Source organism: Leiobunum rupestre, chromosome 2, assembly GCF_980474605.1.
Source record: "Leiobunum rupestre chromosome 2, qqLeiRupe1.1.hap1, whole genome shotgun sequence".
NCBI classification, from domain to species: domain Eukaryota; kingdom Metazoa; phylum Arthropoda; class Arachnida; order Opiliones; family Sclerosomatidae; genus Leiobunum; species Leiobunum rupestre.
In genome coordinates, this window is record NC_143385.1 from 68,348,292 (window position 1) to 68,363,337 (window position 15,046).

At 36.9% G+C, this 15,046-nt stretch overlaps 1 protein-coding gene across 2 annotated transcripts; it reads left to right on the forward strand.

Annotated features, from left to right (window-relative positions):
• The first annotated feature begins 23 nt into the window (after positions 1–23).
• Positions 24–1,487, forward strand: LOC149958867 (phospholipase A2-like). 2 transcript variants are annotated; one of them, XM_090165071.1, is made up of 6 exons: positions 24–85; positions 219–532; positions 598–806; positions 878–1,037; positions 1,099–1,251; positions 1,312–1,487. In XM_090165071.1, the coding sequence occupies exons 2-6, from the start codon at positions 219–221 to the stop codon at positions 1,451–1,453; spliced, it is 978 nt and encodes a 325-aa protein (XP_090021197.1). In that variant the 5' UTR covers positions 24–85; the 3' UTR covers positions 1,454–1,487. The 2 variants fall into 2 exon arrangements, with proteins under 2 accessions (XP_090021197.1, XP_090021198.1); XM_090165072.1 differs by having other exon boundaries at positions 63–138.
• Positions 1,488–15,046: the final 13,559 nt, after the last annotated feature.

The following is a 15,046-nucleotide window of genomic DNA, read 5'->3' on the forward strand; positions in this document are numbered from 1 at the left end:
AACACTATATAAATAGTTAAAATCCAGTTATTTGACTGTCACTCGGTGTACTACTCGCTTTCAGTATTGACAAAGTTTAGCGAAGGTAAGTGCTAATATTTTAAATTACTTTTTAAGCTCTAACAAGAATGGGTTGAGGTAACTGTCCGTTTTTAGTTTTAAAATAATTGAAATATTACCATGGCTTCAAATTAATTTTTGTATTTCTTAAATTGTAGATGAGAGCTTTGATTGTACTTTGCTTGTCTTTCCTTTGCGTTGCCGTAGCACTGGGCAAAGTTTTAGATCCGACTGCCCAATACAATTCTCATGATGACTCTGTTATCGCTAATTCCATTAATGTAGATAAAATTGTACCAATTGACAGTTCACTGAAAGTTTTAGAGCATAATGCTTTAGACAACGAATTTCTAGTCAAATATGAAACTGTTTTGTATAGAGAACAAAAGGGACATAGAACGGTGGAAATTATTTACGCTCAAAATGATTTGGGTCAAGAAGAACTGATGGATTGCTTTTTAATTGGCGATGAGTAAGTTTAATGGTAATTAATCGCGGCTAAGTCATGATTTTAATTAAATTATTCGTTTTAAATAGAGACGTAGTCCAACGTTTACTGGTAGATATTCCTGCTGAACATGTCAAAACAGTTGATAAACAGGCCATGACAAAGCTGGTGGATGCTTGTTCGGAGTTTTTGTACAAAGAGTTTGAGGAAGGGCGTTTGCATATGCATACCAAGACCAAAGTCGGTGATGACTCTAGTTTAAACAGGGGCTTTTTTGATGGTCTATTTATCTTCCCTGGTAATTTTCATTCGCTAGTTGAATTTAAACTATTGATAGTATCTTTCATACTAAATAATTATGTAACCTAGGAACAAAATGGTGCGGAGCTGGTTCAGTTGCTGCTGATTATGAAGATCTAGGAACTGCTATTGAAGCTGATAAATGTTGTAGAACTCACGATCATTGCAACGATTCTATTCCATCTCGGGGTGAAAAATATGGTCTGAAAAATAGAGCTCTTTACACATCGTAAGTCTTAAATATTGAAGTGGAATTTTATTATTTATTTTATTATGATTTAAAATTATAGAAGCCTCTGTGACTGTGATCGGGACTTTCAAGAATGCCTATTAAAAACAAACGTGAATTGTGCTAACACAATTGGCAGTATATATTTCAACATGCTTCAGACAAAGTGTTTTGAAATGAATTATCCCACTAAGAAATGCATAAAATACAGCGGGTAGGTTTTTTCATATTTCGTAATGACTTAATATAGTCTAATTCGTATTTGATTTAATAGATGGATTCCGTTAATTCATTGGAGTTGTCAAGAATACGAGTTTGACACGAGTAAAAGCAAAATTTGGCAGTTTTTTGATGCTAAGAAATACAATGCCCCTGAAAGTTTTTTAAATTTACAATTAAATAATGTAAGAAAATGATCATTATTAAATCACGTGTTTTAAACTTTTTGAATTTTTTATTTTTATTTAAATTTCCCACCATAATTTTAATCATTTTGTGATTGGTTGATATTGAAAATAATCGCGTAACAGCTAATAGATGGCGCTATCATTTCAATGGCTTCTTTTGACTTTTCTTTGCTCTTTCCATTCTGCTGGCTGTTTCGCGTCGTCTTGACTCTCAAGATCAAGAACCGGTAAAGATTTAACGCGTTTTTTGTATTAAAAAAGTTTATGATTAGTTGGTGAGCTAGCAGCAAACGATGGTGCAAAGTGGGAACCCATCGTGTTTAATTTCATAAAGGTAAGAAGAGATTTTTCATAGTTTTTAATAGATTAAAGCGTTTAACGTAAAGCCTTGGCGTATATTTTTCGCGTGTATTTTGACTTGGGTATAAGTTGTTGACCTGCTCCTGTGGTTGACATTCAATCAGTATTGTTTCTATTTAATGGATTAAACGTAGAAACTACCATGCTATAAAATGATAACCTATTTCTCGGCATTTTTAATGTTGTCTTTGTTAAGTTATTTTAATAAATGGATACTTGTACAGAACTGTCGTACGTTAGTTTATCTAAGTCATGGTGTTATGTGGTTTACTATTTTTTGAAGCACTAATATGACAATGATATTTCAAAGGGACTTGAAAATCTTTTAATTATTAATATACTGAATAAATGAAAGATAAACTAGTGATTTTGTTATTTATTTAATATCTTTCATACATTAAATTAATTAACATCTAATATTAAAATGACTTTAAAACATCTCTTTATCATTGAAGGTCGTGACCTTATTTTAATAGTATGCCTTGAACCTCCCATTATTTAAACAAGTTAGTAGAAATTTTATTTTCGCCAGAAAGATTATAGAATTTTGGCTCTTGCCCAAAGTAACCATTCTATCAACATAAGATTATGAATATGGCCACATTTAAGAGTGATTGCTTCGGCGAAATAAATAATTTGTCAGAGCTTACTGAAAAGTATTAATAAGCGTTCTTAGAACCAAAATATTTCATAGTATTAGAATGATATTCATATTTTCAGTTGTTGAAATAAAAATACAATTTTAGCAAATATTTGTAGAGCGTTCAGTTTGGTACTTCTACCTTTTCTGGGTACCAAAAATATTTAATGGTATCAAAATAAATACAGCTCCATATTTTAAATTTCCTAAATAAAAGCACCCCTTAATTTAACTAAACCATAAATTTGATATAGCAAATTCCTTTGTCAGTATATGTAAAATTAATCTTGAAATTTGATATATCCCAAGTTCGTGACATTCCAGCTAGTTACAGGCGAATTAATTCATCCCGAAGACAAATCCACCCTTTCAGTTCGCTGTCTACTATAATTAATCAACGCATAATAATTGTTCCTAATTAAGCCACTGGCGAAACCAACTACATTTGGCCATTGCCACGGTAATTACGACATTTATTTTGATTGGGAGTGCTTTGAACCATACAGACCTAAATTAAACCTATTTTTAAAGTGTCAAGGAAAGAGGTCAAATGATTTAAATTGAGTGTAATCACATAACCACTTATTTTGTAACGCCTTAATTAAACTCTTTTAAAATATGATCATTTTCACTCTGCTGTCTTTTTAACTAGATAATGTTTTTTATCTTTTTAATCATTAGTGACAACAATTTATGAGATAACATCTTGAGGTTTTATGTGTTAATGAAATGCCAGGGTTATCTAGATTATTAAAATGACCTTCCTCCCAAAAGGGTTTGATTAATTATGAGGTTGTTGAACTTATTCGCCAAGCGTGGCATAATTTAAAGCTTTTATTTTTTTGTTATCAGAATTTGTTTTTAAGCATCCTGTTGTTCAATTTAATTTTTTTTTGTTATTAATCAGATGTGGGTTTAATTGTGAGGTGTTTCTAAGTAGAGCCAAGGTGGAAATAAGAAAAATATCTTAGAGGGTCACATTTGTATAATAATTTATTTCTGATTATCGCCGGCGGTCGAACGATTATCGCTGGCCGTCGAACGATTATCGCCGGCCGTCGAACGATTATCGCCGGCGGTCGAACGATTATCGCCGGCGGTCGAACGATTATCGCCGGCGGTCGAACGATTATCGCCGGCGGGCGCACGATTATCGCCGGCGGGCGCACGATTATCGCCGGCGGGCGCACGATTATCGCCGGCGGGCGCACGATTATCGCCGGCGGGCGCACGATTATCGCCGGCGGGCGCACGATTATCGCCGGCGGGCGCACGATTATCGCCGGCGGGCGCACGATTATCGCCGGCGGGCGCACGATTATCGCCGGCGGGCGCACGATTATCGCCGGCGGTCGCACGATTATCGCCGGCGGTCGCACGATTATCGCCGGCGGTCGCACGATTATCGCCGGCGGTCGCACGATTATCGCCGGCGGTCGCACGATTATCGCCGGCGGTCGCACGATTATCGCCGGCGGTCGAACGATTATCGCCGGCGGTCGAACGATTATCGCCGGCGGTCGAACGATTATCGCCGGCGGTCGCACGATTATCGCCGGCGGTCGCACGATTATCGCCGGCGGTCGAACGATTATCGCCGGCGGTCGCACGATTATCGCCGGCGGTCGCACGATTATCGCCGGCGGTCGCACGATTATCGCCGGCGGTCGCACGATTATCGCCGGCGGTCGCACGATTGTCGCCGGCGGTCGAACGATTATCGCCGGCGGTCGGACGATTATCGCCGGCGGTCGGACGATTATCGCCGGCGGTCGGACGATTATCGCCGGCGGTCGGACGATTATCGCCGGCGGTCGGACGATTATCGCCGGCGGTCGGACGATTATCGCCGGCGGTCGGACGATTATCGCCGGCGGTCGGACGATTATCGCCGGCGGTCGGACGATTATCGCCGGCGGTCGGACGATTATCGCCGGCGGTCGAACGATTATCGCCGGCGGTCGCACGATTATCGCCGGCGGTCGAACGATTATCGCCGGCGGTCGAACGATTATCGCCGGCGGTCGAACGATTATCGCCGGCGGTCGGACGATTATCGCCGGCGGTCGGACGATTATCGCCGGCGGTCGGACGATTATCGCCGGCGGTCGGACGATTATCGCCGGCGGTCGAACGATTATCGCCGGCGGTCGAACGATTATCGCCGGCGGTCGAACGATTATCGCCGGCGGTCGGACGATTATCGCCGGCGGTCGGACGATAATCGCTTTCTAGGCCCACCCCTGGTCCTGGGTCACTTATCTAGCTGGATTTTCGGCGCGCGCTCTCTCGTGCCACGTGGCTAGCCATGCTTTCAGCTTTTAATCATTTGTAAGACTCCGAATTGTCGGCGCATTCTTTGGGGGGATTTCTAAGGATCGCTAACGTTACTTTGTAAACCGTTTACAGTTCAAGTAAAATGCTTATTGCATTGTTGAGAAGCAGTCGATTCGAAATACCAAACACAAGATATATTTTATCTTCCAGAATGCTTTTGTAGGTTTGTTTCTCGGAACACGATATTCATCTTCATTCCACGGATTTTTGTTATCCCGTCGTACAAAGCCGCTTCTTAATCTCTGAGACTTGTGCACTTCTACCAAGAATGTTTTTATTAACACCATACAGGGTGACCAGACTTCCTATATTTTCCTATATTTTTAATGCCTTCCTATAATTTCCTTTATTCTAACCTATTTTCCTATAATTTCACGGTCTTTTGAAAACGAAATAACATTTTTTGTACGTTTCATCATCTAGTGTAAATACTGCGATTTTCGAACAAAATCTTGAAATGTACGAGCTTTGTAAATCCGCTAAGTGATCCAATAATTCAAGAAAACAGTGTACAAAACGTTATCAATATTCTAGGTGGTTCGAGTCGAAGTATACCGATATGCAACAATTACCTTATTATTTTTCCCATATTTTTCTTAGCCTATTTAGTTACCTATAATTCGCCTATTTTAGATTTAGCCGAGGGGCAGCTCACTCCAATGATTATTAGGACACGCTCGTATGATTAAATCATGATTAGATTAGATTAAAATTAAATCTGTAGCTTTGGCAGTACAAAGATTAAAATGATTAAATCATGATTATAATTTAATCGTGATTATTAGGACACCCGGTAAAAAAGTGATCTGCCCCTCGGAATTAGCCTATTTAATTTCCTATATTTTCCTAAAATTCGCCTATTTAGTTTCCTATATTTTCCTATAATACATAGTTTGCATCCCTACGTCATCAATGACGCAGTTCCAAGTATAGATATAAGAACCAAGAATAAATATTTAATTTGAGCAAGAATGAACGGTTCTTTTCCGCCATTTTGAAGGTGTAGATTTCTTAGTAAAACGGGAAGGTTAACAGTTTCAATCGTCTGTTTGCGGATTTTTATTATTTTCAAATGATTAAGGAATTATTTTCACGTTAAAAATAGTTATCTGCCTGGTTAAAAATTGTTCGAGTAGTTCAATTACCAAGGGAGAGCGAAAATTGTTTATTTTATTCGATAGCGAAGGTAATTGTAAAAAGGATGACCGCAAAGGCCTAACTTTGATAAGCTTTGTTAACTTCTTTTCGTAGATATTTCTGTCGTAATTTGATATTTTATTTAAATAACCCGGCCTTAGAATCTTATCTGGCTTTGTTTAGGGCCCATTTAAAATTTTAAAGCATAAATCTAATACGTTTTGTAGCTTTGACGAGATTACCAACAAAATGGCTACCTATTTAGTAGCTACGCGCGAAATGGTTTTAATTTTTGATCGCCCTCCCAGTTTCCTTGGAGACCATAGGCCCCTCCCTTCGGTGCAAACTATGAATTCGCCCCTAAAATTCCTATTTTCCCCTGGTCACATTATAAGTATGCCAATTACGAAAAATGATCATTGAAATGATTATCAGAACTATTGCGCAAGGTTTTTCCTATTTTTCAATTGACTTCCTATAATTTGTCAATTTTCCTACATTTTCGTATTTTGGCCTGGACTTTCTCCAAAAAGGTGGATTTTTAGAAACATTGATGTCAAACTTCTTTGTAGAATTCTAACGTTAGTTATGGCGTCCGGACAAAACACAATTTTAAGATTTCCAATCTTCTAACGAGTAAGTTCTAACCAGTTCCGATTTACGCAAGGAAGAACCTGGGACAGTAACTTATAGCTTCGGTGATATGCTGTCATACCGATGCCACGCCCTTCTAATGTTTTTAGTATTGTTATTATATTATTTGTTATAAATACGTTATATTTTATAATATGTGCATATTGTGTATAAATTAAAATAATTAAGTTTAATTGATTTATAATTTTTTTCGTAGGGTTTTAGTTATGTATCGTATCTTCCTTTTTTCCTCCTATAATTTCCTTTTTTCCTCCTATAATTTCCTTTTTTACTCTTAATTTCCTTTTTACTCTTAATTTCCTTTTTCCATCTTAATTTCCCTTCTCAATTTCCCTTTCTTATTAATTTCCTTTTTCCTCTAAATTTCCTTTTTCCTCTAATTTACTTTCCCCCTAATTTCCTTTTTCATCTTAATTTCCTTTTTCATCTTAATTTCCTTTTTCATCTTAATTTCCTTTTTCATCTTAATTTCCTTTTTCATCTTAATTTCCTTTTTCATCTTAATTTCCTTTTTCATCTTAATTTCCTTTTTTCATCTTAATTTCCTTTTTTCATCTTAATTTCATTTTCCTCTAATTTCCTTTCCCCCCCTATAATTTCATTTTTTCCTCCTATAACTTCATAAAATTCCTCCTATAACTTCCTTTTTTTCCTCTTCTAATTTCCTAAAATTCCTCCTCTAATTTCATTTTTTTGCTCCTATTTCATTTTTTTTCTTCCTATAATTTCATTTTTTTCCTAGTATAATTTTTTTAGGGATGCACCGATATGGGTACAGCCGATATATCGGCCAGCCGATATATCGGCTAATCGTGGCCGATATTAACAAAGTTACCTATCACAATATTATGCTTTTTTGTTTACTCTCGTAACCACCTGTTAAAAAATGATTTGATCTATATGGCATTTGGAGTCGAAAAACCACTTATGATTCCTGACCGTTTTGGACGCGAATAATTATTTCCTACAACAGCGATCAACTGGCCTTTTTAAAAGGAAATGTAAGGTTGTGGCAATAAATTTTTCCATTAATTAGTTAGTTGAGTATCGCCTTTTTTTAAAGTTTTTCCTGAAAATATTTTTCTAATACCAGAAGTATCGGCTAATATCGGCCTCGCTTAAGCCGATATTGGCCGATACCGATATTTGAAAAATTAGCCGATATATCGGCCGATATATCGGTTACCGATATATCGGTGCATCCCTAATTTTTTTAAATATTCTTGGGTCACCCTGAAACTGTAACAGTTCCAAGTTCTTCCTCGCCTAAATTGGTTCTTGCTTGTTCAATGGCGAAGTTAAGAATGCGTTCCTAAGTTGCGGTCATGGCAAAACGGATCACTTTATCTCCCCTTAAATTTCGCTCTCCGTAATTTCCGAAGGCGAAAGGTCGTCGGAATGTTTGTGCCGTAACTTTAAACTCTTCGAATTCTTTTGGCAGTTGCCGCGGCAGTCGTCTATTCACAATATGCCGCATTGTTTTGCTATCAGTTTTACTATTATTTTAAATTCACCAACCGGAATAAGTACGCTATGGTCGAAGTAATCTTCTTAATTACGCATCGAGCGTGTGTAAACTTCTAATGGCTTTAATCATATGTATTATCATAAGTAAGTTACTAAACGTAAGAATGACATTCGGGTAATTAGAAACATGGACAGTTCTTAAAGTGTCGTACTTATTATTTTGTTACTCATGACCAGTGGTGTAGCTAAGGTCTCCGGGGCCCCTCGCGAGAGTAGACCCCGTCCATTTATGGGGCCTCTTGAAGCCCAGGGGCCCCACATTGCGGGTCATTATTTACGCCACTGCTCATGACATAAATGACATACCTTAAAACACAATTATTTTGACATCTTTTTTTAGGTTACTTACAAGGAGACGACCCGAGGTGATAATCACCGATTTTGTTCAAAGTCGGGTATAATGTACACTCTGTTTGAAAAGTCTTCGACAGCTGAAATTTTTGCCCTCTTTTTAATTCTGCTAGAAAACTATAATAGATAGATCGATGAAACCAATTGCAACTTTTATTTATTTTCCAATATCTTTCGTTATTTATCGGTTTCGTCCGCCAAAAATTAATAGTTTGGCGGGAACCTTCAAAACTCATTTTTTACAACTTTTTAAATATTGGTTCTACGGCACTGACTCGCGCGTTTTTGAATTCACAAAGGTCGGTTCATATTTAGAAAGTGGAAACATTATCCGTCTACAACCAACGGTTGAGAAGTTATCGCGTTTCCAAATTTTCGTCGAAGTTGCGTTATTTATAATCGCTTGATGCATTTTAGGTGTTTCCTAGTTTCGACGAAAGTTTGTAAACGCGATAACTACTCAACCGTTGGTTGTAGAGGGATAATTTTTCCACTTTCTAAATATGAACCGACCACTGTGAATTCAAAAACGGGCGAGTCAGTGCCGTAGAACCAATATTTAAAAAGGTGTCAAAAATGAGTTTTGACGGTTCCCGCCAAACTATTAATTTTTGGCGGACGAAACCGAAAAATAACGAAAGATATTGGAAAATAAATAAAAGTTGCAATTGGTTTCATCGAGCTATCTATTATAGTTTTCTAGCAGAATTAAAAAGAGGGCAAAAATTTCACCTGTCGAAGACTTTTCAAACAGAGTGTACACCTCCATGTAACTTGAAAAACCTGCAAGGGAAAAGGGTGGGCCGGCCATGGCAACCGAAAACGTTTTTGACAACATGATTTGGAATTATTTCCATTGAAAATAACATGGGAATCTGAAGGATTTTAAGGGTCCCCCAATTGACCAAATTGCATTTTACTTGATTAAATTAAATTTTTAAAATCAATTTAAATTTTTATTTTAACGTTTTACAAATTTTAAAAAATTATCATATTTTAAAAGGTTTCACAGGGGTGACCCTTAAAATCCTTCAGATTCCCGTGTTATTTTCAATGGTAAAATCCCAAATCATGTTGTCAAAAACGTTTTCGGTTGCCATGGCAAAACGAAAGCCCGTCGCAACTTTTCCCTTGCAGGTTTTTTAAGGTACATGGAGGTGTACACTATACCCGAGTTTGAACAAAATCGGTGATTATCACCTCGGGTCGTCTCCTTGTTAGTGAAATTATTCGCGACCGAAAACTATCGCAACGCCCCCTTTGGTTCGCCATTGAAACCTAGATAGGAAGCGGCTAAAGCAGACGCTTTTAGTTATTCCTCATCGTTATTCGTAAATTTGAATTTATAAATAATGATACTTGCATTTTAATATAGTTTTGGCATCGTTTTGGATAATTTTATTTAAGAAAAAACGTTCATTTGACTTTTTAATTTGTCCGTAGCCGACGCTAGATCATAAGCGCTACCACCGAGAACCTAGCGCCGTTACGCCACCTAGACTCGTTTCGGTCGCGAATACATAAAACATCACTATTTTGACATTTTTGTTCGTAAAACATCATTTTTGACATTTTTATTTTACGGTATGACATACGTAAAACATCACTACTATTTGTCATTTACTTACACATTTTATTTCTTTATACGTCAAAAATCGCTACTATTTTGACATTTTTTGTATTTTAAATTTGTTTTTTCTTAATTCGTATTCTGCTATGTTTATTTTACATATTTAGAAATTTAAAAAGTTCCACAATTTTTCAAAAAGAATCCTTATCAGTATTTGCATAGAAAATAAAATTTTTATTTTAGTAACTGCTATTAACGGCAGTTTTTTAAAATGTACGTGCTTTTTTATTTTTTAATTGGGGGGTGTAAGGGCGGGGGGAAGTGGTTCGTAAAAAAAGCTGTTTGTTAGATAACTTCAAAAACAGTCGCGCGTCACCGCGAATGTCTGGCGAATTTTCGAGTTGGAACTTGCTTCGGCTCGTCAAACCGATTTGCAACGGCGCAGTAAAAATAATTTACAATCGTAACTAGTTATTGTTCTAAACGAGTTAATTAAGTCCGTTATTTACCATTTGCTATCGAAATTAAGATAATAATTAATCATTATTGGCTGTATTAAATAATGGATTACACGAATCATTTTTTGTTAAGGTTAGTATTGAACTTCACTTATTTGATATTTATTTTGTCGCAAGTATTAATCATTTGTAGTGTTGTTAATTTTCTGGGAAAAATAAAATGCGGAAAATTTATCGGAAAATTTTCCGCAAATCGGAAAAATAAAAAATGGAATCATAAATAACTTTTTAAGGGTTTATAATGTTTTTATCTTTTTATCGATATAAAATGTCTAATATAAGTAAACATACTACAAAACATTAATAGTGTTACATTGTTAATCGGTTTAAACTAGTCTAGAGGTTTAGTTTTACTTTTAGATTCGAAAAAATGAGGCGAAAATGCGGCTTTATTTAAATTTGCAAACAATATTAGGCTAATTAACTTTTTTATTGTTTTCGGCAAAATACGGAAAATTTTCAGGGAAAAAGGCCTCGGTCATTTTCCGGGAAATTTTCCGAGCGGAAATTTCCGACTTACAACACTAATAATTTGCATGGTTGCGACAGTTCACGGAGAAAATATAAAATATAACATGGTTTTCAGCGATCCTATAATACCTATATTTTTTTATAATTCTGAAATGGTCCTATAAAAACCCATAATTCAATTATCTATTCTATATTTTCCATATTTTTAGAATATTAGGTTTAAACCCAACTGAATCTTTTTTTGAAAGATTTACTCAGCAACCAGAAATAGATTTAATTAGACATTTTTCTCAAAAAGCAATGAAATCATGAATGAGCATATTCGAAAAGATAATTATTATTATTATACTTATTCCTATATTTCAATTCGTAGTTTAGTCTTATAAATATCCTATAACTTTGACATTTGGATCCTATAAATCCTACATATTTTTCAGCACTATTGACTAGATGCCCTGATATAGGGAAAATTAAGGAATGTAAAAAAAGTAGGGCAACTTGTGAAGACTTACTTTCCCTTCGTCTTATCGTCGTCTGCTCCATCGTCTTCTTTCCTGCTCATAAATATTCCCTCTAACTGAACGTTGTCATTTCGTCCCCCAGTTAACCCCTCTGACCGACCCTCATTTAACCCTCTCTCCCCCGACCCGCATTTAACCCTCTCTCCCCGACCCGCATTTAACCCTCTCTCCCCCGACCCGCATTTAACCCTCTCTCCCCCGACCCGCATTTAACCCTCTCTCCCCCGACCCGCATTTAACCCTCTCTCCCCCGACCCGCATTTAACCCTCTCTCCCCCGACCCGCATTTAACCCTCTCTCCCCCGACCCGCATTTAACCCTCTCTCCCCCGACCCGCATTTAACCCTCTCTCCCCCGACCCGCATTTAACCCTCTCTCCCCCGACCCGCATTTAACCCTCTCTCCCCCGACCCGCATTTAACCCTCTCTCCCCCGACCCGCATTTAACCCTCTCTCCCCCGACCCGCATTTAACCCTCTCTCCCCCGACCCGCATTTAACCCTCTCTCCCCCGACCCGCATTTAACCCTCTCTCCCCCGACCCGCATTTAACCCTCTCTCCCCCGACCCGCATTTAACCCTCTCTCCCCCGACCCGCATTTAACCCTCTCTCCCCCGACCCGCATTTAACCCTCTCTCCCCCGACCCGCATTTAACCCTCTCTCCCCCGACCCGCATTTAACCCTCTCTCCCCCGACCCGCATTTAACCCTCTCTCCCCCGACCCGCATTTAACCCTCTCTCCCCCGACCCGCATTTAACCCTCTCTCTCCCGACCCGCATTTAACCCTCTCTCCCCGACCCGCATTTAACCCTCTCTCCCCCGACCCGCATTTAACCCTCTCTCCCCCGACCCGCATTTAACCCTCTCTCCCCCGACCCGCATTTAACCCCCTCTCCCCCGACCCGCATTTAACCCCCTCTCCCCCGACCCGCATTTAACCCCCTCTCCGCCGACCCGCATTTAACCCCCTCTCCGCCGACCCGCATTTAACCCCCTCTCCGCCGACCCGCATTTAACCCCCTCTCCGCCGACCCGCATTTAACCCCCTCTCCGCCGACCCGCATTTAACCCCCTCTCCGCCGACCCCCATTTAACCCTCTCTCCCCCGACCCCCATTTAACCCTCTCTCCCCCGACCCCCATTTAACCCTCTCTCCGCCGACCCCCATTTAACCCTCTCTCCGCCGACCCCCATTTAACCCCCTCTCCGCCGACCCCCATTTAACCCTTTCCCCCGACACCAATAGATGGCGCCATCGTCTCTACTCTCGATCGTTTCGTAGGCTGCACTCTCTCGGGGCTCTAGTTTTCGCTTGAAATTTCCCGATTTCAGGATTACGTCTCGGGTTGCTTTCGCGGTTAAGCAGGCGATGCGAAAAAATATAAATATCTGCTAACATTTAAAATAATGGTAAATAAATGTAAATTTTTTGAAATTACGGTAAATTGGTGGATAACTTTTAGCATATTAATTTCACGCTAAAACTACTTACATGTAAATTTTTATCATTATGCGAAAATGTTCCTCAAACAGCCCATTTACCTTTCACTATTGGGGTGGGGTTCCACTTAATATTTATTATTTAAATAAATACTTTATCAATTTAAATGAATTAAAATTTGGACAATTAACAAGAAAGGGGGCTATCTTAGGCTATTTTAATTGGTTTTGGTCCTTAGATAACACGCACGAAAATGGAAGTGTTATTCCATTTTGGTGGAGGTATTAACTTATTTTACCAATGACCTTTGACCTTTTGACAATAAGGACGTTCTTAAAATTGTTGAGGATAGATATAACACATAGAATAAGAATGACACCATATTTTTTTAATTTTGGTTAAGTAGTTTATGAGCTATAGGCTATTAACTAATGGCGGCCATTTTCCAAGATGGCCGTGAAACCAAGCGTCTTAGGCTAGGGGAATTTCGGGCGAAAACCCACCTATGTACCAATTTTCAGCTTTATGGAAAATGTTCCCTATAGAATACATTTTTAATATTTTTTTCCTGGGCTATTTAGGCTTTGTAATTTCTGTGTATATTTATATAAGAATAATAATATATTATAATATTAATAATACTACTTATGACAACGTGGGCTTAGTGGACATAAAACAAATTCTTGATAAATGATTTTAAATTCAGTTTCCAAAAATAGCTTTTGTATCTGAGATTTAACTGTGACTTTCTCGAAAATTACTTAAATTTTCGTTAAGTAGATTAATCTCTAATTCTCTATATGCTTTAAAAGTGAAATTGGAAATAATCTGATAATTTATTTGCCTTCGGAACTTATCATACTAAAACTACATCGAATACAACTTGCAAATGAGTTTCAATGTCAAAATCAATGTAATTATTTCAGATTTTGCACGAATTACATTTGAAATCGATTTCAACTAATATTTGTAAGTTGCTCGTAATTTAAAATGAAATAAATCCGTGGAGTTTCATTCGCTGCTCAGTAGATGGCGATATTCGTCTGCCGTGAATTTAGCGGCGCTATTTTTAAGTACAACGAACTCTCAATTTACGGACTTGGAACCAAAGCTCAGGAAATTCAAAAAGCTGATAAATATGCATTTATCGTGTTTTTCAAACAAAATATAACTTTATTTTCCTTTAACTAGCCTTTCATTTTGCCTACATTTTTCTTCAGTATACCTACATTTTTCTTTAATTTTTCCTACATTTTTCTTTTATTTATCCTACATTTTTCTTTAATTTTTCCTACATTTTTCTTTTATTTTTCCTACATTTTTCTCAGTATGCCTACATTTTTCTTTAATTTTTCCTACATTTCTCTTTTATTTTTCCTACATTTTTATTTTATTTTTCCTACATTTTTCTTTTATTTATCCTACATTTTTATTTTATTTATCCTACATTTTTATTTTATTTATCCTACATTTTTATTTTATTTATCCTACATTTTTATTTTATTTTTCCCACATTTTTATTTTATTTTTCCTACATTTTTCTTTAATTTTTCCTACTTTTTTCTTTAATTTTTCCTACATTTTTCTTTAATTTTTCCTACATTTTTCTTTAATTTTTCCTACATTTTTCTTTAATTTTTCCTACATTTTTCTTTAATTTTTCCTACGTTTTTATTTTATTTTTCCTACATTTTCCTTTTATTTTTCCTACATTTTTCTCAGTATGCCTACATTTTTCTTTAATTTTTCCTACGTTTTTATTTTATTTTTCCTACATTTTCCTTTTATTTTTCCTACATTTTCCTTTTATTTTTCCTACATTTTCCTTTTATTTTTCCTACATTTCTTTTATTTTTCCTACATTTTTATTTTATTTTTCCTACATTTTTCTTTTATTTATCCTACATTTTTATTTTATTTATCCTACATTTTTATTTTATTTATCCTACATTTTTCTTTTATTTATCCTACATTTTTATTTTATTTATCCTACATTTTTATTTTATTTTTCCCACATTTTTATTTTATTTTTCCTACATTTTTCTTTAATTTTTCCTACTTTTTTCTTTAATT

Excerpts from the sequence above, each read along its gene's own strand:
- LOC149958867 (XM_090165071.1), top strand. The coding sequence starts at position 219 with ATGAGAGCTTTGATTGTACTTTGCTTGTCTTTCCTTTGCGTTGCCGTA. Across the intron at positions 533-597 it reads TGCTTTTTAATTGGCGATGA|AGACGTAGTCCAACGTTTAC; the intron begins GTAAGTTTAATG and ends CGTTTTAAATAG. Across the intron at positions 807-877 it reads TGGTCTATTTATCTTCCCTG|GAACAAAATGGTGCGGAGCT; the intron begins GTAATTTTCATT and ends TATGTAACCTAG.